Source organism: Numida meleagris, chromosome 1, assembly GCF_002078875.1.
Source record: "Numida meleagris isolate 19003 breed g44 Domestic line chromosome 1, NumMel1.0, whole genome shotgun sequence".
Lineage (NCBI taxonomy): Eukaryota > Metazoa > Chordata > Aves > Galliformes > Numididae > Numida > Numida meleagris.
This window is the reverse complement of record NC_034409.1, coordinates 89728551-89756160: the sequence shown is the minus strand read 5'-3', so window position 1 is coordinate 89756160 and position 27610 is coordinate 89728551. Positions and strand designations below refer to the sequence as shown.

The 27610-nt window shown below is 44.7% G+C and overlaps 2 protein-coding genes across 7 annotated transcripts in view; one reads left to right on the top strand and one right to left on the bottom strand.

Moving 5' to 3' along the window:
• The window catches only part of ILDR2 (immunoglobulin like domain containing receptor 2), a 48694-nt gene extending 30693 nt beyond the window's left edge, over positions 1–18001 (bottom strand). For 3 of the 5 annotated variants that reach the window (XM_021402145.1, XM_021402159.1, XM_021402169.1), the window contains exons 1-3: positions 8612–8793; positions 915–1247; positions 300–419 (exon numbers count right to left, since the gene is read on the bottom strand). In XM_021402145.1, the coding sequence (XP_021257820.1) occupies positions 300–419; positions 915–1247; positions 8612–8657 (499 nt within the window). In that variant the 5' untranslated portion in view covers positions 8658–8793. Of the gene's footprint in view, positions 1–299; positions 420–914; positions 1248–8611; positions 8794–8993; positions 9664–17911 lie in introns of those variants that run through there. The other 2 variants (XM_021402152.1, XM_021402176.1) reach the window with 2 other exon arrangements.
• On the top strand, positions 18053–27490 carry MAEL (maelstrom spermatogenic transposon silencer). 2 transcript variants are annotated; one of them, XM_021402190.1, is made up of 12 exons: positions 18053–18292; positions 18652–18738; positions 19471–19567; positions 21125–21280; positions 21789–21830; positions 22442–22569; positions 23641–23695; positions 24232–24373; positions 25096–25158; positions 25893–26025; positions 26293–26371; positions 26699–27490. In XM_021402190.1, the coding sequence occupies exons 1-12, from the start codon at positions 18161–18163 to the stop codon at positions 26812–26814; spliced, it is 1230 nt and encodes a 409-aa protein (XP_021257865.1). In that variant the 5' UTR covers positions 18053–18160; the 3' UTR covers positions 26815–27490. The 2 variants fall into 2 exon arrangements, with proteins under 2 accessions (XP_021257865.1, XP_021257874.1); XM_021402199.1 differs by lacking the exon at positions 18652–18738 and having other exon boundaries at positions 18054–18292.

The window sequence follows — 27610 nt, the reverse complement described above, 5'->3', positions numbered from 1 at the left end:
CAAGGGCTCTGACTTTCTGGAGACCAGCATTTTCTGTAGTCATTTACGCCTGTTTGATGTGTGAGCAGCGTGGGTGTAAACATTACTATTCTGGTTTGGCAGCACTTGCCACCCACTTTGCCTAGGTGTGAATGACTGCACAAGGTGCAAGGCAATGGTGAAGGTACTGCAGGGACTGTTTTACATAGATTTTACACCCATAGTAATATGGTGCACAGATATGTGGAGGGAGAGCAAGCGAGCATAAGGAAAGATACAGCAGCTATCTACTGAAGATGAAATATGGCAAGAGGGCTTACCAAGTACAAGCAGCTCCACTGATTCTTCATTCTTGCCCTCCACATCATCTGGTGTGATAATAAGGCAGTAATAGAGCCCACTGTCTCCCCACATCAGCTTCCCAATCTGAAGGTCCGCATCTGAAAGTCAAAAAAGATAAGTCAAGGTTTCCCTCCAATGCCAACTGAAAGAGTGAGTCCATCTTCAAGTCCCCAAACCAATTCATTTCTTTATGAAAGAGTGGTTAACCTTATCCAGAACATCCAGGAATTCAGGAAAAAGTGAAACAAGATTAGGACTCCGTGGCTCTAAGTGGCAACACAGCTAGTGACACAGAAGTTGTTCACTCTGGAAGTACTATGAGCAGAAAAGGTAACCAGTGTCATTATGCCTTTTCCACCACCTAAGGCCCAGGATCTCAACAGCATTTGTGCTATGGAGTGAAGCACCAAAGAAAATGACCTTTGGTTTCCAGAGCTGCTTGGCTGAATCCTAAATGCCCGTCACACAAGAGCTCCCCTCCTGACACCTTTCCTAAGGGAATTAACTGAACAACTACTGCCAGCCTCCAGTACTCCAGATTTCCAAGAGTCACTTCCAATCCCCATCACAGATCACCAGCGTAGGAAAATTACCATGGACAATGCTGACGTCTCTTTCCTTATAGAAGTCCCCTATAGTGACGGCAGATCCTTGCTTGGAGGCCACGACACGGACCGTCCTTCTGCTGTCCACACAGTCCAGGTAGGGATCCCAGTCCAGGTTCCTCTTGCTCATTGTTTGTAAACCAGAAGTAACCATACCCAGTGCTTCTCCCATCCGGTCCTGGCAGTAAGATTTATACCTCCACTGTACCACAGCTGGTTGGGTGGAAGAAGTAGAGAAATGGCAGCGAAGCAGAGCAGGCTGAAACAACATGGCCACCTTCTTCTTCTCAGGCACGGTGACTTGCAGTCCTTCCACCTCAGCTGAAAGACAAAAACATTAGTGTCTTATGACTTGGCACTGCTTCAAGAGGGGATTACGGCACCTTGTCATGTCGTCATTCTCCCCACGTGCATAAAATTAAAATGACCATCAGTTTGCTAGAGTGCAATACTCCTCAGCATATGAAAGCAAAGGTTGGCAGCTTGCTCCCTGGATATGTTACAGCCATAAGGAAAAATACTGCACAACCAGACTGAAGGCTCAACTGGAGTATCCTTATGCTCTGCAGTGACACCAACATAGTGGTGTGCTGATTCATGCTTCCATGGCACTTTCATTGGTAAGGAAGAGGGATGTTAGGGATGGCCATATTCCACTTCTCAAGGTCTGCTAAGGAGTGAGATCCCAAGTTCACACCAATCCTAATGAAGAACAACCGACTTCCTCCCAATTTCAGTGTCATCATATTTACTCTCTGAAGGACAGGCAGCACCAGCCAAGCCCTCTGTGCAGTGGTGCTCAACATTGCTAATAGCCCAGCCAAACTAGAGACTCAGGAAAGAGTAGATCCAAATTGCAAAGCTTCTGCCACAACTGGTGTGTGGCACTGAGAGAAACTGATCCACGTGGGAGGCATGGAGAAAAATGGCCCAAACACCCACATTTTTCACATTCCCATGGAGGAGATGGACCTCAACACACGATGTTTATCTATCAGTTGACAGGAAAGCTGCAGCTTGGAGCTGATTGTATTAGGGCCTGAGAGAAAATACATAGGAAAGAAATACATATGGGACTGCTGCCACATCCTTGTGTAGCTTTAGGAGAAGCCAAGAGATGGTGAGCAATGCCAGCAATGAGCACTCAGAATAGTGAGATACTCCATCTACCCACAGTCAAATGGCCAAAACCTCCCACGCAGGCCCCTCTCTGCTTCCTGGCCTCCTGCACTGCAGGCAGTGATGACTGAGGAAGCACACAACGCTGAAAACATATACAGCCACCCTTCCAAGCCTGGATGTTGCAAGCGGTGGAGGCACAGAAACAGCCCCGCAGCAAGGGGGGAACTGTGAAGGAACAAGTTTGTATCTAGGGACACCCTCTGCAGCTGAGGGACAGCAGAGCCTCACTGTGACAGCTCATGTGGAAAGAGCGAACCAGCTTCAGTACGGTGGCAGCTCCCTATGCACAGCTAGGATATACCCTGAGGCACAGAGCATAGTGAAGAAGAGAACAAGCCACGAGCAAATGATAAAGGGAAGAAGGATAAAGAGGAAACCTAGAGCGCATCATGAAGGACTGCTGGACTTGGGTGAGGTTTAGGGAAGAATGCAAGACTGGGGACACGGTAAGACTTCCTTCTGGTGGGAAACAGTAGGAGAGAAAAGCAAATGCCAAGAAAGAAGAAAACAGAGTAAGGCTTAAGTATTAGGGTAAGTAGATGGCTGATGCAGAACAAGGAGGTTTACATTAATTGGGAAGGTCTGAAAGTGTCTTAGCCTAGACCAAAAATAATCTCAAAAGACTGAAGCCAGGTTACAGCAGATTAAAACATGATGCAGAAAGGAAAAGAAATGGAGTCAACAAAAATGCAGCGCCCACAACAGAAGCTGGAGTTGAAAAGGAGAAGAGAGCTTGCAAAAGAAACTGAAGTGACCGTGTATTTAGGATGGGAAAAGAAAGGCACAGACACTAAAGCAGTAGAGTCGAAAGCAGAGAGAGCAGTAAGTACATCAAAAGCAAGACAACAGCAGTCACAAAGGGACAGAGTCCAGTTGGAGACAGCTGCAGACCTGAAAAGCAAAAGCAAGCAAATGTCTTGTGATCAGGAGTTGTAACCAAAAGAAAGTGAGCAGCTTAGACCAATGCTGAATATTGTTTCAAAACATTATCAGTGTCCACATTATAAATCACAACGAAGCCTACAAACACCAGTTGGGAGATAAAAACATAGTATGGACGGCACCTAGGGAGAAAGCTTACTTCAGAGAGAGGAGATAGTCTGATACTAACAAAGAGTTACTGATCTAGGCAGGATGTGACACTGAAGACTACGAACTGAAGGTTTGTGGTGCACAGGGGTGCTATGGCATTTGCAAGAATGCTGTATTATGCATGTAATGAATGCATGACATTACACATATAGCACTTGTGCCATATTGAAATTGCACAGGAGATGTCACTAGTTTTGCTAGAAGTGCCTGGAGTCAAATCCAAACGCTTAAGCGTGTGCTCTTCAGAGCACCGAGTACCACAGCTGAGGTCCCAGCAAGATGCTGCCACAGCAGAAGCAGGGACAAGAGGCACGAGGTGCAGGCAGAGAGATAACTCCAGCAGCAGGGATGTTTCTGCTGGGTCTTGTTCCCAGGGGCAAGAGGGACAGAAGCACGGGGCATTGCAGCACTGGGGGAACGTCCCCACGCGGTTCTCACGGTGATCCAAGTGGTGATGCGATCTCATCCCCTCCTCTCCAGAGACCTGTGCTTCCCAGGATGCATCTGAATTTAAGAGACACGACAAACACCTTGAAAAAACGAACAGGTACAGGTCAGACCTGTATCTGGCGGCTCTGCACCTGACCCCAGGCAGCCTGTGGCCAAAGCCAACACGTGACATGAGGTGACCAAGTGACTCATCATGTTACTTCAGCTTCAGGGACAAAGCACTGACACAGGGAATATTTAAATCTTTCCCTTGTGAACGAAGTGCGCTACTCAGTAAACACAGTGCTTTCAGCTATCCATGTGCTGCAGCACTCCTTCCCGGTTAATGAGATTAATGAGTTTGGCGAGCCAGGGACTGCTTTAATAAATGATTAGCTGAGCTTTAGCAAATTCTCATCTGACTCACTTTCCCCACCCCATTCCCATGTGAATATCTATACTGAGAAAAGAAACTTGCAAGCAGCTTTTGGGAAAATACAAGATTTCCTTTTCTACCCAAAAGCATTTGGGAGATGCGCAGTAACTTATCTGGCATCTTCTGCATCTTATCCCAAGGTCTTCCTTAACTTGTAAGACATTCTTTTCGGACCTTTCCCAGAAATAGCATCTGAAAACAACGCAGTTCCTCACACAGAGACCAGATCAGTGGAAACTCTCAATCTATTTAAGTCAAATTGTATATAATTACATAGGGCTGAACGGGGAAAATTATACACCTGTTACTTCCTCTGCCAAAAAAAAAAAAAGCATCTGAATCTCTTCATGTCATACATCACCGCTGTAACACCACCCATCATAAGGCCAGCAAGACGCTAGGCTGCCTGACGACAAGATGGTGGCTCAGCACCTACCACAGATGTCTGTGCACACAAATTACAGAAGTCTCCTTAGGAATTCCTCAATCTCAAGAAGCAATTGCTGAGCTCAACGATCTCGAAGAGACGAGCCAGAGTGCCAGAAGCCTCAGGACAGAAATCTGGGCTGCTTACATAGCAGAGCACAAAAACAGTCAAGGATATGAAAAAGGATGACAAGCTTGGTGACAGCAGATTGCAGTGGCTCTGTCGAGTTTAATATTAGCAGGATTAAAAAGAAACGGAGCTGCGCTCTGCTATGTTTTGATAAACATGGGCAGAGCAAGATGAGCCTTTATTTCAAAATCATTATGGAAACGAAATGCTTGCACTCCAGAGAGCCAACCTGTTTACTGTGAATTTCAAAATGTTTGAACTTTCACAAGAGAAATCTAGCTCGTGTGAGCCACAGGGCCATGTGACTATTGTATTTCCCTTTTTCTTTGCTCGCCTAAATCCCTGGAGAAGTCCTGCAAATATTAATCAAGTACATCTTAAAAATAGGATATCATATCCTCACTATCAGAAAGTAAGAACCTATGTATTTGCATCCATATTTTCCTCTGATCGTATCTCCACACTATCCTTAGATTACATATGCAAACAACGCAGTCAACATTACACACAAGCTATTCCTAATACATTTTACTGCTGATTAAAGAAAATTCCAGGAAGTGATTATAGAGGGGGTATCCGTATGGGCATATTTGAACCTCGTGAGCCTGATCTTCCTAAGCACTTTCCACAAGTCAGAAAAAAGAGAGGGTAATTGAGAGGTACGAACTTCGGTTCCTCCTTTCACTTGTCCTTCAGACATAAAAGCCTATGTTTCCCCGAGGTGAGATGGATCCCAGGAAGATTCAGCTTCATTACCCAACCTTAAGCTAGCCTTTATGAATAGAATAAAGCTGATCTGAAGCACTCATCTCTGTAAATAATGACAAAGCCAAATACTGTAGTTCAAGGTAATAGGTCTGCATCCTTCTAGCATATAAGATAAGAGTCAAGCCCAAGAGAAGGCAGTACACATCATTCTTCAGGTCAGCAGGGATCTCCTTATCTGTGCATGAATCACATTTCTTTCTTTGCTGTTATTTGGCCCACATTGCAGTTTGCCTGGAGCAGCAGGGCTGATGCCGTGAAACTGCAGAAATGTCACCCCACAGTCTTATGCACCTTTACTGATGCGAGTACCAGAGGTGCATCCAGGAGAACAGGAGGTCCTTGGACCCTAAACCAGGCACCTCACTAAAACTACTCCTAGCCTACACTTCAGGGCTTTGGCAGAAAAGCGTAAATCCATAGGTAAGAGACAGCGGTCCTAAGGTAATTTTTATTACTTCCCCACAGAAAATAAACTATTGGACAAAAGGATGCTCCATCCCTTAGGTTGGATATCAAGAAAAATTTCTTCTCAGAAAGAGAGCTGATGCATTGGAACAGGCTGCTCAGGGAGGTGGTGGAGTCACCATCCCTGGAGGTGTTCAGGAAAAGGCTAAATGTGGCACTGAGCAACGTGGTTAGTGGGCATGGTGGGGATGGGACCGTGGTTGGATTGGGTGATCCTAGTGGTCTTTTCTAACCTTTATGGCTCTGTGATTCCCTTCATTGTGCCTTGGCTACTGCCCATCAACTAGAAGTGCTCTCTCCCCCACTGCTGAACACAGACAATGCTTTCAAATGTGGATCCAGCCTAAACTGGAAAGCCTGGGTTCTGAGACTGGAAATCAGAGACGATAGGCAGAGATGCAAGCAAGTAAATGCAGAGCCAGTGTGACCACAAAAATTGGGCTGTACTGACTCTTCTCAACTCAGATAGGACTACACTGCACAGTTAAACAGCAAAATCCACACAATTAACCAGCAAAACCACCACCATCAGATTGAGTGGTTTATGGGAAATGGATTGCACATCTTAGTCTAGCTGCTATCACACTTGTGTTCTTAGCTCCACGGCCACTAATTGCCAACTTTTGTAGCCAGCAGGAAACCAGTGCCTAAATAGGTCAGCTGCAGCTGAGGTGGAAGCACGGTACTGCTTTACACAGCTCCAAAGCAAAACAGAATTTCTGTTCCCAGACTGCTTAACCTGGAAAGGAGCAAAACCGAAGTCACAGAAAAGCAGAGGCAGCACTCTCAGCACAGAACCTCAATATGAAAACTCTCCACACGGGATACAGCTCGGGCTCTGCATACCGACCGCAGCAGACTCAGATTTCTTTACTCATTCCCATTCCCCGTGATGCTGTCCCCCCCAACATCCCATGCTTCCGACTTCACTGGGGAACTCCATAGCCCTGAAATACCAAGGACTGTGTGTCATATCCCAGGAAAGTTGCTCTGTAGGCCAGGGAAGGGCAAAGCACAGCCAGGCTCCAGCAAGCCCCTTCTGAACTGTGGCTAGCAAAGTAAGGGTAGGAAATTCACCCACCCATGTTACAGCACAGCATTGCAGAGGCCCTTCAGCACAGAGAAGTAAACAGGTACTGGGTGCTAAGTTATTGGGGAAAAAAAGACCTCATGGGAGGGAAGCCCAACCAAACCCACTGCACTTTACAAGGGATTTTCTGAGCTTGCAGCGTCACAATGTGCAAAAGGAGACAAAAGATAAATGCGAGAGATAAAAACTAGCTACAAAGGACAGACAGCTGGGGGGGAAGGAGCTGCTGATTGGGAATTTCTCAGCCCATCTCGAGGAGGGAGGAGGGGAGCGATGGGGCGAGACCTCCCTCTCCCTCACTCCCCTTTGTCTCCCCATCCCGCTCTCCCTGCCTCAAGCCCTCCGGTTCCCACCCCCACTCCTCTGTCTTCGGAGCACAGCTACCTCCAGCGGGATGCGCGCTCTCTACCCTCAGACAGACCTCTCATTCCTTTGCACAGCCATCCGGCAATCTTGAATCCGTGTTTGCCAGCCTCTCTCCCTTGTCTGTGCACACACACACACAGCCCTTTGCTTGTCTGCTTGCTCTCGGCCGAGCACAGCCGTGCTTGCTCCATCCCCGCGCAGTAACCTGTTGCCTGCCTGGAGGACTGGGGAGCCTGGGAGCTCTCCTCCTGCTCCGTGCCTCGGCTCCGCACAGATCCGGCAGGCTCCGAGCAGTGGCTGCCTTCAATGGCGGGGAAAGGTGTCAGCGGGCTGACGGAGAGGTCCTGATCTAGCCAGACGTTTGCAGATAACAAGCTCTTTAAGGAGAGGGAGGAATGTGAAGTCACGTCTGTGTGTGCCCTGAGCTCTTACCAGTCCCTGGATGCTGTTTGTCATCCGCTACGGCGAGCGGAGAGAAGCCCAAGTGGGGTACGCTCGGAAGCGGCCAAACGGAGGGGCAGGAACGGGGAGGGGGCGACGGGCCGGGAGCTGCGAGGCCCCAGCTGAGGCCGCGAAGCGCTGGGAGGGAGCAGCAGGCAGGCTGGGGATGACTCAGAGCCAGAGAGCAAGGGAAGGGGTGGGTGGGCGGTGGGAGAGAGGTGTTATGACTAAAAGCCGAATTTACCGCCTGCGAATCCTAAATCTGAAGAGGAAAAGCCTGAGGTCTTTTCTGTGGGATACACGGGCGGCGGTGTGAAATCCCGGTGTGAAATTGGGAGCGCTCCCGTTCCTTCGCCTCCCCGGCAGCCAGCCTGCCGCAGCCCTTCCACAGCCTCCCGTGCCCGGCTCGGAGCAGGCGGAGTGCTGCCCTCCGCCCTCTCCTCTCCTCCTTTCCCGATCCTCTACAGCCCCTTCCCGACCCTTTCCCCACTTCAGAGCCCCTCTGCTCCCCCGCGCCCGCCCCCCTCGGGAGCCGGCCCGGGCAAGGGCACTCGGTCCCGTCCGGCGCTCGGAGGCCCGGGCACGGCCACCCCGGAGATGCAGGGCAGCGCTCTCGTCCCGCACCCCGCTGGGCCAAGGAGAAGTTCCTCCGATTGTTCCGGGCCGCCGTCCCCACCGCCCGCAGCCAAGGACACTGCGGCCCCCCGGGCTCCCGCCGGCGCGCTCCTCTCCCTCCCCGCGGCGGCAGCCGACCCTCGCACCCCGAGCCGCCCCCGCGCCCTCCCGGCGAAGTCTCCACAAACTGCCCCGCGGGACGGTCCCCCGACCCCCAGCAACCAGCCGCACGGCGCCGCTCCTACCTGCGAGCCATAGCAGCACGACGCAGCCCAGGAGGCGCCCACCCATCTTCCCGCTGGCCGGGCCGGGCGAGCATGCCGCGGGGCGGCGGGAGAGACCCGGGACTGCCCCGCCTGCTGCCCGGAGCCGGCGGAGAGGCCGCGTCGTGCGGCTCCTCTCCGCTCCGCTCCTCCTCCGCCGCCGGTTGGGGGCCGCCTCGCGGGGCCGGGCCGGGCGGGGACAGCGCGGGCGGGGGGCGCGGATCCGTGGGGCTGGGGCTGGGGGAAGCGCCGCTCGGTTGCCAGGAGCTCCCTGCAGCGCCGCTCCGCAACTCTCCGCGCCCGCGGCTTCGCTGCTAAAAATGTCCGCTCCAATCATCCATGCCCCCGAATTAACCGCGCGTACCTCGGGAAACCAGAGCAGGCTGTTGCAGTGCCGCGTTTCCCTGGGGCTTCCACTTGCACCGTGACCAATCGCTGCGATTTTAGATCAAGAGGAGATCCAACTTCACACGAGGAGGAGGTGTTCTGGCTGTTAGAGACCGACATCTGAGCCGTGGGGCGTTGGGCGCTGCTGCCAACACGATGTTGGACGGGGCTGGAAGTTTTCAGGGGGAGCTGCCAACTAGAAGTGCTGCTGTCGATCATTGTTTGAAAGGTGGATGTTGCTGTGCCATGAAACAGCCCTGACCAACACAGGCCCAGATAAGTATGCGCTGTACTTCTTTCAGGGGCTCGGCTTGCATTTGGAACCGAAGTTTGGATTCTGCGGATGTTGATGATCCACATGGGAGCAGCCTTCAGCCTCCAATGTGCCAAAGAACACAACCGATGCTGATTTTCAAGCTCTCCGTTGGGCCCAGAGGGATTGGTGCTGGGTGTGCCCTCTGCTACAGGCAGGGTGCAAGCGGTGCCCGCAGTACGACCCTGAGATACTTCCAGCAAGTGTTTTCCAATTGCATAGCTTTCAGATTGAACTTCACTGCACGCAAGATACGCTTTTTTCAAAAACAGCAAATAAAAATAGATTGCTAATTTCCAAGTGGAAAAGCAAAACAGCACATTTGCTGTGATAAAAGATGTGTTGAAACATTTGGGTTGTTTTTCTGAATAGTTGTAGTCCCTCTGTTGATGTAGTTGAACTGGAATGGGGCGAGGAGATGATCCCCAGGCACAGCCTGTTTTCAAGTGCTTTATTCCCATCAACTCAATGTTATTTAAAAATACTTTTCACATTGTTTGTTTTTATTCAACATTGCTTATAAAGAAATACACACCCATCCCCAAATACTGTCCTGAACTGCTGGGGGTCAGAAGGTCCCTCTGACCTGATACATCGTAGAATCCAAAACATCACAGAAGGGTTTGAGTTGGAAGGGACCTCAAAGCCCACGCAGTCCCAACCCCCTGCCATAGGGGGGCTGCCACCCACCAGATCGGGCTGCCCAGGGCCCCATCCAACCTGGCCTTGAACACCTCCCAGTATAAATTTAATTGTTTGTTTTGCAGTGATAGCTAAAGGCCACAATGAAGAACTAATACCCTACCACGCTAAATAAGGCACATAGGCCCAGTGCTCAGGGCTGGTCTCCGTTGGCCCACAGGGACCGGACACCCGACGGCCTTCCTGCATACTTGCAGGTGAAAGGCAAAGCAGGAACTCTTCTTAGGGCCTCAACTTCAGACTCAGGAAATAAACAGAATCATGAAAACTCACGTGGAGGCCATGATAATTCAGATTATCTGAGGGCCTGCCTCACTGATTAAATGTGTATGCCAAATAATCCATGAAGGTTTGTATGGGCTGAGCTAAGACTCCTAAAAAGTGAACATGAAGCTAGTATTTCTCTTTCTCCCTCCCTCATGCATTTCCCCTAATAGCCCTCCATGTTTCAAGTGAAATCCCTGTGCCTTGCCTTTCTGTGACTTAGTTGGGCAGGAGGCCGATCCAGTTTCCTGAGACGATGTTGATCTGGAATTATCTCATAGGTTAAAAGCTGGGAGTAGCACAACCTCTTATGTGTCACTATTGTTAACTACTCCTAGCTTTTTTTTTTTTTTTTTAATCTACTCCAGCTTTTCCAAATAAATTTGGCATATACAACAGTTTAGCTAAACTTTTGACTCACAACAAAGGAAGGAAAGATTTTCAATACATGGAAGCACCATTGTTTTGCATGTAACTTCGGCTTTATAGCTGCTTTGAAATGTTCATATACTAAAACGTGGTGTACGGTTCTTTTTAACGTAACGTGAGCTGTCATTTGTATATACACACGTATGATGGATGCCTGAGCCTTGAATAGATGTTCCGGATCTCCGTAAACCCTTGATCTGAAAATTACAACATCTGAGCTGCCTTAACAGATAATGTAGGGATGTTGTCCTTCATTTTAGCCTGTTCTTGGAGACAGAAAGTTGCACAGTTAGCCTCATTTCACCTTCAGACAGCAGGTGAATTCCTAAGGAATTAGTCAGATCACTTCAACCCACTGCAGGGATTACTTGTGCTCTGAAAAACAGCATATCTTGGGCTTCAATCTTCATCTCTCTCCAGCCTTGATAATGGATGACCAAGTTCCCCATTTCTGTCCTGAAAAATTTAGCCCGAGACTGCACTGGAGGAATACCACTCTGCAACACTGATATAAGCGATACCTCAACACTACTTGCAGCAGTTCTGTAAACAATGGGATCATGAAAAATTCAGCAGAACAATACAGAAACAAATTATCTTCTTGTTACTCATGCTGCTGCTATCCATAGCCCTTCTGTCTTCCTGCCAACTACTTAATTCCCCTTCCTCCTTTGATCTTCCAGTACCAGTCTTTTGGGGTTATTTCCTCTGCTGATAAGCAGTCGGCTTTTTAATGTGTCCAGCATCTGGAATGACACATGCCAGCGCTTCGCTGAGAATGACCCATCTCAGCAACACACCAGAAAACCTGACATGTTGCATGAAAGTGCTTTTCTTCATGAGTACTTTTGCACATCCATTCAGTCCCCTGGATTTCCGTGGTAGAAATTTCCATAGAAACAGTGATTTCGACAGCTTTCTGGGATGTTGTACTAGCCTCAGCCATTAGGCACTGCTCTCTTGATTTAGTACTGAGACCAGCACATTACAGAAGGTATTACGCGACACGTCATCAAATAATAGCGTTTACTGAGTTTCTTCAGAATAGTTACTAACTAAAACTTTTCCTCATTTGCTTTGTTACTCCAGAGTCCCCTATTAATCGTTGATAGCTTCACAGCAAGACGTCACTGAAATATATGCGCTCTCTCTACATTTTGTTGTTGGTTTTTTTTTCTCAACTGCCTGGGTACATATGATTGCACAATAATATGGAGCTTTTACTTCCCATTAACGTCAGGAGTGGGTGATATATAAACTGCTTCTCTTCTTAACCATGCCATTTGTACCAACTAAAATTCAGAATATTTAATGGGGAAACTTTATTTTCTCATTCTAATGAGCCTTGATTTCTATAATATAAATTTAGCATCATAAAAAAGAAAACAAACCTCTCTCTGTAATATTCACTCAACATAAGTTTCCCATGCTGCCCTCAATTCTTTCTTAGACATGGTGTACCTTTGCTGCACTTCAAAAGGGAACCTGAAATTTTCACGTAAGTAATACAGGAAGTGCATATCAGCTGTAATGTTTTGTGAGGTTAGTATACAGGTACGTGATCATAAGCGAATCCTCCCAGCTCATCATCTTTTGTGTGTCACTAAACTCAAAAATACACAGAATAGGAATAAGACACAGTCTTCTTGCACAGCTACAGAGAGCCAAGGAGATAACAAATTGTTAAATTGTCTTGTTGCTGGCTACAGAGAAACTGTGACAGCACAAATGCCTTCAGGGAGCTGGAATTCACAAAATGGACTTTTGTGACTGTCTAATCAGGCTTTCTTAATAAAACAGGCCATAACACTTTGCCACTCTACATCCTGTTTGAACTACAGCGCATCTGTGAGAAAAAGAACCACAGACTACTTTTGGTTCTGAGAGACCTCATCCTGACCCTAATTTCATCTAACTTCAGCTTCTAGGAGTGCCATTCCAGATGGAAGGGTCTTCTTAAGGGATTTCTTATAGAGGCAATGATTGTGATCAAAGCACCGTTTAACGCTCTCTTTGAAAGTTCAACAGATTTGGTATTTTTCTATATTCTGAAGCTAATGCCAGATCTGGAGAGAGCATTCCAGGCACAGCTGCTAAAAGAAAGAAAGCAGAAATACTACGTCACCACTACTGCCTGATATTTCTTTGTTTATCCTTCCAGTGATTGCACTGTTAGTCCTTTCAACACAGCATCACATGGAGAGACCCACTTTGGTGGATAGCTTGCTCTTTCACCCTCATTATTAACTATCCCCCCATCTCTGTATCATTTGCAAGTATCTGCGGCAACTGCATGCTACCTTTAAAGTTATTAATAAACATTCAGTAGTATGCAGCCAAGAAATCGAGCCATCTTGCTGAAAATGTGCAATAACAATTCCTCATTTAAAATTACATTTTAAGACATCTGAAGCTAACGTTTTAACTCGTTTACTGGGGACCAGATTGTCTCTGGATCATTCTGTTTCCTTGATTTAGTGTTATGTGGTCGAGTTAGATGTCTCAAATGTGTCTGAATGCATTACCTTTAGTAAACACGCTTAATATGTCTTTGATGCAATTAGAAAGTAATGTGACAAAAAAAATTTTCTTCAAATCCATTTGATTGACATTCATTACATTAGTTTTCTTTAATTCATTATTGAAGCAACTCCTGTGTCAGTGATTCTATTCTCTTGCCTTGGATCCCTGTTGGTCTGGCAGGTCTGTAATCACCCAAGTCACTCTATGTAAGGCCAAATCCAAAACAAGGCTTTGCAAAATTTTTGGTACCTAACTGTACAACTACAGTTTTAAAATCCCTCATTCAACAGCAACTGGAGACCAAAAGTGCACATGTAATGTCAAAGTCAGCGCAGTTACATTTCTGCTTCTCTGTCTGCTCAGACTGTCCTGAGCACACAGGTGTAAAAAAGCACCCAAGGTAAGGCTTACATACATGTGGGTTGCCCCAGTCAGGTCCCTGCTATCCACCTGAAAACTTGGATGTGGTCTTACCAGATATTAAAGATTTCCAGTATTTGTCTAGGATACTGGAACAAGGTGGTGGTTTCACTGGAGCCACGGCATTCAAGATATTTGCAATTTATGGCATAGAAGGGATGTGGCTCACCCCTCATGGACAGCTCGTTGACAGTTATGGGTTGAGTGCTTCTGGGAAAACCGGGTCGGAAGGGAAACAGCACATGACCGGCAAGTCCTATGTATCCCACAGCTGTATGACCTGATGCAGAACAATTCCCAGCTCAAATGCTAATATTTCTGAAGAGAAGACAGAAGCATAACAGCATCCACTTGAGTCCCCTCAGAAACTGAGAAAAAAGATGCCGATATCACCATAAGGCCTGATCTAGGACATTCACAAACAGTCCAACACTGTGAAACCCTGCAAAGGCAGGCAGGGGAACAAGGCGGGGCAACATGGCTTAACTTTTTGTAAAAAGGCCTCCTGACTCTGAGATGTTCGAAGTTATTTCCCCAATCACACAGCTGAGATGAACAGCTTCTTCTGCTGTTGTGACACTGTTCAGAAAGAAACCCAAGATTCATTAGGTCAGGAGTGAGAAAGCTGACTTCTATAGCTTACTCTAAGTCACTGTCTGGGGAAGGGGAAGCCTGCAGGTTATGATTCCTGGAATGAAAATGAAAGACAAACTGCAAAATAACGTGGAAAAAGCTCATCTGCACACCCACAAAGGAGTACAGAGAGACAATGTCATGGGGGTAGCTAAATAATAGCCTGCCCTGACTCTTCCCAGGCCCATCGCAAAAAGCCATCAGCCCATTGAAGTCTCCCTGCACAAGTCCAGAGGAGCACAGGGACACAACAGCAGGTGGGAACTCAGATTAAGAACTGAGGGGAAGGGACTACTTGTCTGAACCCTTCCCAGCGCTGTTCCAGAGTAGCCCCAGTCCCAGGGTTCAGGCATGAAATCTATCAAGTCAACGCCACATCAACTTTTGGACTGAGGGAGGTTGCATACTAGGAATATGCAGACCAAGAGCATTTCAGAAGTGCACAGAAGTTGCTGTGGGATGTTTAGGGGAAGAATCAAATGCAGAAAAAGGGAAGGAGCTAGGTGATGTGGGAAGGAACAAGTGTGGGAAAACAGGGAGAAGGAGGTGGTATGCCCTGGGAGCTGGGTGGTGGTTGTGCACCTCTGATGGTAAGACCCCAGGAGAAGCAGGCTACTGGATCTTGTCTGATTCCCCTAATATAAACACCAAACATTTCACTTTGGAGGAAAGTGCTCTAGACCCAGAGCAGCAGATCACTGGGTAACAGCGGATGGAATTGCTGCCATGTTGTTTTAGAGTAACTTTGTTCATTCTTTTTGAGGGACTACTGTAAGATGTATTTTGGAAAGAAGGTCATTGCCCTAAATCCTGAATGAATGAAGAAGCATTAGTGGCAGCAGGGTTCCAGACAGTTTTTCAATATACATCGTCCATATTTTGAGACATGTAAAGAACTACATGCATTGATGAGAAAGCATAGGTGCCCAGTTCTGGAGCTGGGTTTCCAAGGCCAGAGATCTAAAAGTTAGGTGCTGGCATATCGAGTCGTTTAGCTGAATTAAGTACTTTAATGAAAAAGTAATATATTGGCGCAACCCTTGCTTTTATCCCCTGGAATGGCCCCAATGCTACAAAAGTTATTTACAAATCAGCATAAATGGTCTAAAGGTCTCTTTTGCCAGCTAAGTTAAACAGCAGACAATTGCATAGTTAAAACATGAGTTTCCAGTTAAATCACGGGGGGATTTTCCCAGGGCCAAGGCCAAGAACACTAATGACACAGTGCTCCAAAGATGATCTCTTCCCTCTTTTATTCTATTCCTTAACCTTGTGTAGGAAAATCCTTTCTCCTGTTGCTTATGAATTTTATTTTCCAACCACACCTCCAGCCCTAGGAGAGTGCAACCCTGTCTTTTTCAAAGAGTTGATGTACACGTTATCTGAATTTTTTAAAAGGATGGGCTATTGAAGGGTGGGTCACAAAACTGCACAAGAGAAAAGAACACAGTGTGAAGGAAACTGAAGCAAATGTGTACAGATTCACTCCTAGCAACAACTCACACAGTAATTCAACAGTAATATTCACCTTTGGGGCTAAAAAACTGGACTCTGCAGAAGTTCATATTTAAAAGATACGAGTTATTTCTTGCAGTCTCTCTTGAGAGATTTGGTATTAATATATCAGGAAGTAGTCTGGGATATAAATGATTTTGCACAAGAGTGATAGTGACTTTAAAAAGTTATTCTCATTGAATTCACATCAAGATTTTATATGTTTTTAGCAATGTGATTGGCTCTTCCTGTAAATTTAACAGCAAATCCATTAAGTGGTTCACAAGCAGCATAAAATAAACTGCTTCATTGGATTTGAGCAAGACAGAAGAGCCTCCAGAAGACTAAACTGCATCAGCTTTTTTTAACCATCAGATAAACCAGCCACCAGTGAGATGCAAAAGCAATCTGATCTGACCTTATCTGCCAGCAGTTCCAGCAGAGACAAACACAATTAGCTAAGTTAAAAGATTTAAGCCTAGACAACGGTTACCTCCTTTGGTGCTAAACAGACTGTTACCTAAATGGAAGACGAAGAAAGAAGCTAGACTGAGGGGAAAAGGCAAAGGTGTCCAATGATTTGGAAATGCACGAAAGTCTTTAGCAGTGTTTTTGATCCTCATGTCTATGTTTACAGTAAATTCAAGTTGACTCAGTGGTACAGGATTGGAAAGAACTGCTACCGCATCCTGAAGATGATTCCCCATCAAGATGTCCCCATAGACAAAGGGAACAAAGGGAATGTGGTAGACATCACACATCTAGAAGAAAAACCTGGCCAGAATTTTATCAGATCTTATGCTGACACTGCCATTTCAGTAACCCTGCTTCAGATCAAACTCGCGGTCTTCTATTGCAGGCAATCATATTTCACAATCTGTTCTGTTAACTGATTAAATTTTCTTTTATAGCCAGTTGTGGTTGTTGCCCTGTTAATTTCCCTTTATTTTTTAATATATTATGGCCAGTGACAATCACTCTGTATTTGAGAGAGATCAATAGAAAGCTTAAGGGAGGAAGCAACTCATGCTGCTCACCACGATGATGTATATCTGATTGTTTCCAGCTTTTATCTTATTTGAACTGTGGCTCAGCATGCAAACCTTCAGTGAAAGAAGTATCAGGTATAGATTAAATAGAAAAACAAAAAAACAAGAAAGAGTCTAGACAGATGTCTTAGTTTTGTAAAACACAGCATCACAGAATGGTTTGATTCTTAAAAGAAATCTAGTCCAACTCCCCTGCAATGAACAGGAACGCCTACAGCTCCATCAGGTGCTCAGAGCCCCATCCAGCCTGACCTTGGATGTCTCCAGGGACAGGGCATCTCTCTGGGCAACCTGTTCCAGTGTCTCACCGCCCTTATTGTAATAAACTTCTTCCTTATACCCAGTCTAAATCTTTTACTTTGAAACCATTTCCCCTTGTCTTGTCACCACAGACGCTGCTAAAGAGTCTGTCCCCTTCCTTCTTACAGCCCCTCTTTAGATACTGACAGGCCGCTCTCAGGTCTCCCCGGAGCCTTCTCTTCTTGGGGCTGAGCAGGCCCAGCTCTCTCAGCCTGTACTCTTAGAGGAAGTGTTCCACCCCTGGGATCCCTCTGTGGCCCTCAGACAGGAGCTCCCAAAGTATTTTTAATAAGCAAGTTTGCCTTTCCAAGCAAATGCACACTTCTCAGCTCCTCCACTCTCCTGCTATGTATCTCAAAACCAAGCTCGGGCCTCTTGTGTGAGGCTGCTCTTTGCTCGGTGCCCAGGCCGAAGCGCAAATGGAGCTCCAGCTCAGGGGCAGAATGTGTGCTGTGTCCCAGAGCGGCCGCTGAGGCCACTGCTGCTTTTCAGAACCCTCAGGGCCCTGCCCCTCACTGCTGTCCCTGCGCTCCCTTTGGCAGTGTGCACCTCCTTCTCAAAGTACACCTCATTGGAAAGTCCTCACTATCATATAGGAACACAGCACTGCGTCCAGATGAGGACCACACACAGTCACCAGCAATAGGAGACTGCATTTTTGTTTGGTTTCCGGCTTGGCAGATGCCGGAAGACCTATTGAACCCTGCTGTTCAATGCTCACAATCACAAACAATCCAAAGGAAGAACGAAAAAAAAAAAAAAAGCCACCTGCCATGCTCCGCCATGACAACACCTCACACCCAGAGGCACGTCCTGGCAGCACACAGCGACGAACTCTCTCACGTTATCTCCGACCTCCAAAAGACGGCACCACCCACACGCTAAAAAGAAAGCGGGAGCACGCGCTCCTCGGCCAGCTCTCCGCCCCTCCCGGCCCATCCCTCGCCGGGGCCGCCCACAGCAGCGCCGTAGCGGCGTGGTGGTGGAGGAGGAGGCGAGGCGAGGCGGGTGGTAGCCATGTTGCGCCCCATGCAGCCCCGCAGCCCCTACTACTTTTTCGTGCGTGACCGGCTCCCCCTGCTGCAGCAGCGCGGCCTGCCCGTGGCCCGAGTGGTCGATGGCTTTCCCCACCTCACCCAGGAGTGGGCGGTGAGGGGAAGGGCCGTCCTTCAGGGGAGAGGGCTTTGAGTGAATGCTCCTTCGGGGGAGGGGGAAGAAGGCACTCCTGGCTGGGGGAACGGGTTCAGGGAGAAGACCTCTGTAGGATGAAAGTGCCTGTAGGCCCTCGGAAGGTGCTGCAGGAGCATGTGCTCCCGAGGTGTCCTGCATCAAAGCCGGGTGGCTTTGCGAGGGAGAAAACTACCGAAAGTGCTTGGTTGGATGATAATAGTTATCAGTGTTGGTGAAATACTGACAGCCTCCTTTTGGAAGTGTCGAAATGTTCTGTTGATTTGTGGGATTACTGAAGGAAGCGGTAAAAACTCGTTGATAATTCGCTTTGCTTCAAGCTGCTAGCGGAGGAGGAGAGGATGTTCTATGCAGAGAAGGCTCAAAAGTGGAAGGAAAAAAAATCCTTTAAGAAGAAAACAGAGGAGGTAAAGGCTCAGAAAGGAGCGCCTTTTGGGAAGTGGTGTTTGCTTCAATGGGACTAATTCCTCATTTTAAGTAGTGTAAACTGATAATTATCAGCCCTTGTCAGGCAAAGACAGTTATCTGGAATTCATGTGTGTGGATGTGGATGTTACTCACAGTTTAGGCCTAGATTGCATTGTGTAAGCCTCTCAGGTTTCTGGGCATCTGCCCAAAGCTTTCTGCCATCCAAAAAGCTTACTGTTTGTGTATGGATGTGCAGTGCTTTACTAATAGGCCTGCGAGCCCCTCTTGATTGCACAGTAGCAGAACAATCTGATGACTTGGGGCTTTATCAGCTTTTCATGAATACTTTTCCAAATCAAAGGCTAATATATGTTGCAAGCTTTTTCACCAAAATTATGCAAATTGTTGAAAATTTCAGACTGAAAACTTCCTTCCATGCAACAAGTAGTTAAATTTTAACAAAATAGCATTTTTTTAATACTTCTATTACATCTCAGAAATTTAGCTGAAGTTCTTTCCAATTGTGCATTGATCGAGGTAGTAAGATAACAGTCTGCTGTTAGCAATCTTGCCTTAGCCTGCAAGTCTGCAGGCACTTGTATATAAACTACAGGTTTGTTCCACCTAGCCATAATGAACAGTGGGCATCCTGTGTTTCTGTGGTAGGAGGTGATGAAATTTATTGGAGGTTAATTAACTTGGCTGATTTTGAGTTTTCTCATCTTTTCTAGATCCCTAATAATTCAGTACATGCTCATGGGACTACAGAGATGTACAGAATGACATCTTTTCTTGATGCCTCAGCTATATCGTGGATGAGTGATCAGGGTATGGTAATCTTACAGTAGCTGATGCTGTTAAATAAAAGCTTGCATTGTAAAGATATTCTGGGTGGTACCTGTACAGAGGGGATTTTCATTTTGTCAGTAGTGTCAAATGTGTGCTGCTTCTTAGTGGTGTTGTAGGCCTGCAAAGATCTTTCCTTGTGTAGACGGAAGCTGGTGCAAATGCTTCTCTGCATCCCCTGAAATAATTCTGTCCTCTATTTTTCTTTTTAGCTTAATGGAAGCATAGCTACTAACATTTCATTTACAGGTTTCTCAAGGCTTTCTGCTCTGACGTTTGTGATTTACAAGGCCTAATCCAAGTTCAGGATAATAGAAGGTTTATACCAAGATCCAAGGGCAAGGAGCTCAAACTTTATATCATATAGCTGTTAGATTAAATTGGTTACCTGGCCTTCTTGGTAAAATAAAAGTGGATGTAAGATAAGAGTACTTGGTCAGTACTTGTATAACATCCTGACTAGTATCCTTGTTGAGGGAACCCTTGAGAACCAAACTTTTCCTGTCTGTACCTTGTCAGCAGGTGGATGTTTTGATTAGAATTAAGTATCAAACACATCTGTAGTATTTTATTCTGGAAGATGATAGATGGTAACACCTGCAATATAAGTTAAGCAGCCAGTTAGTAGAAGCTACATCTGTGCCGTTTGAGCAAGTCTCTGCTCAAGCCTTTTACCTAACTAGTATCTTGAACATGTCATGGTTATAGAGGATCAGAAAAGAGTTGCTCTGTTTAAAAAGTGTAATATCTGTTAGTGACAGCTGAGCATGTCTGGCAGTAAGAAAGCTATGATGTAAATCTCATCAGGCTGATCTTGGTGACTTGAGCTGGCATAACCACTGTTTCAACTGAGTCTGCGGGGTGTTTTATGATTCTGCTCCTTAATGTTTCTCAGTAAAAGTCCTGCATGGTTGCCCATACCTGTATCAAGTCTTTTTCATGTGACAGGAGTTCCACTCAGGAACTTCTTTCCCACTGCAGCTTGTAGAGATTAAGAGCCATATGAGGTAGCATCAGAACTCAGGCTTGGGACAGGTGATGCTGAACACTATAGAATCTGGCCCACGGCGTTGTTTTAGTAGAACAAGTAAAGGTTTTTGTTTGCTTGTTTTGATGAGGGGCAGAGCTTAAGGGTAGGTATTATCTTAAACTTCAGAAAGAACATGATGTAGCATTTGTGACTATTAGGCATTAATTAATGTAAAGTATTTTTCATTGTTTGATGTTTGAATACGAGATTTTATTTCGTCATGATTTTCTTGGATATTCTTGTCGTCATCTTTGGGAGCTCATTCAGTGAGGACAAGTGATCCTTTGAGTTAGTAGAATTCTTCCCACCTCCTCTTACACAAAGGTTACCAGTTCATTTAACTTAATCTAAGTTACTGAATGGAGCTTGTGAAACTGCTTTGCAATTACTGATTGTTTTTTCCTAAGGGGCAAACAGTCCCATCACAAAAAGGGAACAGTATTTGGTGTTGGATTCTAGGCCTCTTAACACTTCATGTGCTTGCATAATATATATTTTTTTCCTCTCAGCTGTGGTTGCCGACGTCTTCTATTTCCTGAACATTTACAGTCACGGCAAGCTGCCGTCCCACTGCGACCAGCGCTTCCTCCCTTGTGAAATTGGGTGTGTCAGGTACTCCCTGCAGGAAGGCATAATGGCTGACTTCCATCACTTCATAGATTCAGGTGATTTCCAAGGAAGTAGTTCATCTTGCTCAGGGTTAAGAGGAAAGCTTTCTAGTGTCAGTTACCACTGCCCTGATTAAATTTCTGATGTTAAGATAGGCTTATTTCTTTGACTACAAGTGATTAGACTTCCACTTTAAATAACTGAGCATTGCCGTTTTCTGTTTGTTTTTGAACATGTACGTAAGTACTGGGACTCCACGAAGCTTTAAAGAGGGCGGAGTAAATCCAGAAGGCACTTCTGATGCTTGTGCTTTGTTTCATGCCAAGGAATGTTTGTTTTGGACTTAACATATAAATGCAATGCAATATACTCTTCTTCAAATGAATGCAACTGAAAATATTTTTTTCAAAAATAGTTGTGGTGCTTGTACAAGGCCACGGCGGAAGGTGAAGCTGCTCCTTTCTCTAAATCAAAATGTACTGCCTAGTTCAGAGTTAAGGATCTGTCACTGTGGTGATGGATGATGGTTGTTCTTTTTCTTCCATCCCTCCTGTTTTTCTGCAGAAGTACCACCACGTGGTTTTCGGTACCACTGCCAGGCTGCTAGTGAGTATCAGTGGAAAAGAAGAGTGGTATGCAAGGGTTTACAGTTTTGGACTCGGCTTATCTGATCTGTATCCAGTTGTTTTGTAAGTTTTCTCTGGAAGTTTCTCCTTCTGGGGACTTCCTCTCACGTTTTGAAGAGAAAGGGGTGACAGAACAACTTGTTGCAGTCACCTTGCTTATTCCTTGTACCCTCAAATGGCAGAGCTCTTCGCTGCCTTGTTTCCCTTGTGGCTCTTAAGCAGTGTTTATAGATTTCTGTCTGGTTCTATTAGTACACTTCCTCCCCTTGTGTGCACAGAGAACAAACTTGGCCCATGTTATCCTATGTCAAATAATTAGATAATGGCATCTCAAGAGGGGTAATGTGCGTGTGTCTGCTTACAGCCCAGACTGCTAGTCTTCTGCAGGAAATAAGGTTTTGATAACTTCAATTACACGTGCTGCCTGTAGGGAAGAGGCATGTGTGTTCTTAAGTACATGTATACATTAAAAAACAATAATAATAATAAGGTGGGTGGAATTCTTATCATTTTAAGAGACAAGATTTCTCATAAGTAAAAGTTTTTCCACTTGTTTTTTTTTTGTTTGTTTGTTTTTGGTTTTTTTTTTAGGTGATGCTACTCATAAGATCCCTCTATCTGGATTTGGTCTTTCGAGTACTTGCTACCCAGTTGTCATATGTGAACTTCTTAAGTTTGCCCAGCCAGCCAGAAATGTTTGGCCTCGTTTTTACTGTAAGGTATGGTCAAGCTCCAAGTAAGGCACTCAAAATCAAAACCTAAATTCTCTTCCAGTGGGTAATCAAGGAGAGGATTTGCTCTAAAGCATATGCTGTGTGCAAATGAGCTGGGGGGGGGAGGGGGGGGAAAGAAAAAACACTCTTTCCCAAAGTTTCCTTGTTCCATTATAGGAAGAAATGACCTAATTTTAAAAGTTCGGCAATTGAGACTTTTTTTTATCAATTCCAGCTTTTTGCATGAACCAAAAATGATATGGAACCTGAATAAGCAAACTTCCTTTTTGTGTGTGTGTGGGGTGGGGGGGCGTTGTTTTTTTTTCCTCCCACACCTACCTACCCATACAAACTCCTGCCCGTTAGAAAAAGAAGCTGACCTTTTTATAAATTAAAGGCACAGTTTTCTGCCTTCTTATTCACAACCTGCACCTCTTGCTCTTAGTCTGCTGATGAACATTTCAGAATGTTCTGACACTGTTTTGAGTTTCTCAGATCGTACTTAATGTGACTGCGCTGGATAATAGTCAGATAATCTCACTTTTCTAAGGATGTTTTTACACTTTAATGGCTTACCACATGAGAATACCATACTTCTTATTTTTGCTCATTTCACTGAGTTGCCAAAGAGTGAAATAAAATGCTGGGGTTCAGAGGAATTTAAGCCTCATGAGAAATATATATATATGTATATATAAAATTTGTTTATTCCCCTCGAGCCTAATGTTTGCTCTAACTCATGAAAGCAGTGGAGGATCTAGATCTTGGGCTTTATACATAAATATAAGTGCTGTGCATGGAAGAAAAGTAACATACAGCAGTTAAAGGCGATGGCTATAGTATGAGTTAACTGTTAACTTGTCTCTGTGTATTAGTCCAGAATTTCTCCTGAGATTTGGTTGGAAGGCTGCCTTAGAATTTGATTCCTCTTCAAGGTGATTTTCAGGAAGGCTGTATACAAACATGGACTTTTGTTTTGGAAATGACTTCTGTAGGTGCAGCAGGTCTTGCAGATATTAGAATTGTATACTGTACTTAGGCAGTTCTTGAATGTGACTGAAATTTTCTTTTTTCTAGTCTGATGACAGATTCCGAATCAGCTGGTGTCTTGAACGAATGGCTAGCGTAGCAGGTGGGAAGACGATCGTTTTTGGCTTTTGTTTCTCCAAGAAAGGAGGGTTGTGTGGTCATGCACTGCTATATTTGTCAGAAGGAATTCAGGTCTCAAGGGTTTCATAAAAGCTGATACTGATAGCTAGAACTGCTGTGCCTGCTTCTCCCTCTTCTCTTCCTCCCCATAAATGAGGCACGGTCAGTCAGCTAACTAGCTAAGGAGCACGTGAAGAGAACAGTGTATGCTATTTGTTGGTCAGCCAGTTAAAGGAGCGGTGGAAGCAGTGAAATTACTGAGAAGGTAAGTGTAGGGTAATAGATGGGGAAACTAACGGCTTCTGAGGAAAGGTGGCCTGTGAGTAAGATAGGGTGGAGAAAACAGAGAGTATAGGACCCGCCTTGCTAAGATGCCAAATCTTAATAATATCACTGGTAGAATAATTTGTTGAGATTTACATGAACGTTGGAGATTCGTAGAAGAAGGTGGACAGTGAACAAAGGCTGGCTGAAAAGTGGGTGAATGTTCTGCTGATGTGCATTTCCTCTGAGCTACAGGTGTTGACAGCTCTCTGGAGCTTCTTACTGTAGAAGACCTGGTAATAAAATTGTACCAGAAGAAATATCAAAAGGAGCCATCCAAGACTTGGGTATCTAGAGAGCTAGATGTTGTCCTGTGGGATTTTTCCAGTAATACCAGGTATGTTGGGTTCTTTTTCTGTGGAAATAGGTAGCATCCTGACATGTCTTAGTGCCCTACATGCAGCTTGTGCACAGCCAGGCTAAAATCTTTAGCAAACCATCTCATCAAAAGGTTTCTTATCATGGCTACAACAGGAAATGTGAAATACTGTCTTTCAAAAAAAAAAAAAAAAAAAGATGAAGACCAGTTGCTCTTTAATGCTGAGTCTGGGGCTTGATTTAAAGGGGGGTTGAAAAAGAAAATATTGTGATATTTGAAGTCATAGAAAGGAGAAGATTCAGACCCTCTTTTAAGTGTAATTTAAATGAGGAGCTGGCTTTTACTGCAACTGTGATGATGAACTAGGTATGCTTTCTAGTGGCAGAAAACAAACTTAAGCTGAAGAGTTAACTTAGATGTCTTGCCTTCCTGAAGGAATGCTTTTAATAACTGTAAAATGCATGTATTTTATGCAACTGATTTCATAGGAGTTTTTTCTACTTTTTCCTCCACGCTCTAGTATATGAAAGATTGCTGGTTAAGCACAGTTCTCAACTCTACATGAATCAGCTAGATCTGTTACTGAACATTGGTCATCTGTGTAATCTTAAATGGATGATCACAGAGACAAAAGATCACACCTTTAATGTTTGCTCCTGTTCCTTCTGACCAGACCAACTGTTCTTGTTGATTAAAGTTGAAGATACTTAAACAATAAACCTCAATTCCATTTTATGTAGGTGCAAGTGGCACGAAGAGAATGATATACTTTGCTGTGCTTTGGCATCCTGTAAGAAAATCGCGTGAGTATTTCATAGGAGTTACCTACAGTATGATCACATTTCCTTTTGTTACACACCTGCACTTTTTGGCCCTGACTGCTTTGAGCACCGTGATTGTAAATCTTGAGTTTTATTTATTTCTTCCACTTCCAGGACTTTATGTTCGGCTGTAATTTTTGCGCTAATTCTGTAAAGCTATATTAGTAATTCAGTATAATGCGATTTCTGTGATGATAATGTCCATCACTTGGTTTATAGTCATCACGGTATATTTTAGACCATGTCTACTTTAAACAGTATAAAAATTTCTCAAGTAGATACAGAAGCTTCTCTATTTTAGGTTGGGGGAAGGGTAAATAGGTAGTTGGGAAAGAAATGCAGTTTAAGACCGCAGTCAATAGTAGTAATGCTATTTGAGAGAAACAGTAATTAATAGTCTTATCTAAAAAAAAAAAAAAATAGCATTAAGCAAATTTCCAGCAATGCATTTCATACTTCTGAGTGGTTGCTTTTTGACAGCACGAGGAAGAGACTGTGATAATTTCACATGTAGTTGTAGAATGTGCTGGTGAACTTGGAAAGATACGGGGTTGTTAGCTGCTGTGACAGTGACCTTTTGCCCTCTGTCATCATCTCTGCATCTTGATCCGTGGTGGCTTTGTCAGTTGAAGAACTAAGAATGCTGTGCTTCCATACATAAGCGTTACAGCCCTCTTAACAAAACTTACCTTGTTTGCTTTATTTTCCTGGTTAAGTTACTGCATCAGTAAATCTTTAGCTGGTGTGTATGGAGTCTCACTGACAGCTGCTCACCTGCCTCTTAAAGACTGCAATTCCTTGGGAAATACAAATCTCAGGCGGGTAATACTGGATGCTGGACGTTTTCAGGTCAGTTTCTTTAAATTGTTTTCCTGTGTTATTTCTAGTTAAGTATTCTAGACAGAACACACTTGATAATTTCAGGTTAGCCATTTTCCTTTTTGGATGCTGTCTTTTTTGAGGTATACTTGGCAGACTGAGAAAAGAAAAATAATCTCTAGCTGGGCTATTTCTTGCCATGTTTTCTGACTACAACTCACAGGTATCGTGAGTAGTTACGCATATGTCACTTAAGAGATGTATTCTCTAATTTTGAATGCTTATTTTTTCACGCAGGAAATGAAGGCTGGGGGTTCTGGAAGTGACAGACACATCCTTTCTCCAAGTGGAGTTCAAGAACTTGTCCCTTCTGGTTGTGAGTTTGAGACTTCTCTATTTGTAAAGGGAAAGAGTATTTATACTTAATCCAATTGCAGCTTTTTTAAATTTCTGGGCTCAGAAGTTATTGTCCATCAGTGGCATAAAGCTTACTCAGCTCTGCATGAGCTAGGTTTGTTCCTGTACATTGTGCAGATTTCATTGAATTTCTTTAGGTGAAATTACTGTACAGAACGCCTGTGTCTCTCTTTTCCTGTTAGAACTATCAGATACATTCCACTCCACAGTATATAAAGGAAAATTCCATTAGTTTATGCAAACTTCAGGAATTTATTTCATTTGTAAACTGTATTTATTTTAATAGGTGATTCTCCATGTGATGTGAAGACTTCTCCTTATGGAACAAGTACCATGCGAGGAAGAGGAGTTACTCGATTGCTGGAAAGTACACCTGATCTGAGCAAATCTTTCAGTAAATAAAATCTTTACTTCCACGACAGCCATACTTCTTTTTTCCCTAAGATAACCAGCAGTTTCTCCAGACATGTGGTTTTTCATCTTATGTGCAACTGTTGCTCATTCAAGTTCTTGTTAAAATGATAGAACGGTTATTTACTGGACTTAGAAGGAAGTCTTCATTATCTACAGGAAGATGTTATGATTTTGCATCTTCTCAAAAAAGAAATGCCATGATAGTTCTATTTCTTAATGGGTGGAGCACAAATTCAAGTGACTAGCAACATCACTGGATTAGAAATTCTTTAGTGGCCAGTGCAGCTTTAAACAAGTGTTGCTTTATTTTCTTCTTTAATAACCTCCTTCACCTCATCTGTATGTGGAAGGTAAAATTTCAGTGCATAACTTGTCTCTCCCCAAATACGATGGAGAGAGCAGTGGAGGTTTGACAGGACGCACTGGGGAATGTAATGTGGCATGGTCTCAAAGGATTGCTCAGAACCTGTTTCTTCCACCCATTGAGAACTCAAGTAGTCGTTCAATGCAAAAAAAAAAAAAGCAGATATTCTGTCAAAAAGTGTGGTGGCTGTTTTATGGGTCTGTTAGTATACTTTTGGAGGTGTAAACTATATATCAGGAATATGGATACTGTTTTTTTTTCCCTTTGCATCAGTGATTAAAAGATTAATGTTCCTTAAAATTAGTGCTGATTTTATTTTTTTTAACTTAAATGGATTGAGAACAGTCGTAATTACTTGAGGGGACAGGAATACAGGGAAGTACTTCCAATAGTGCCAGGAATGTTGGGATGTCAGAAGTT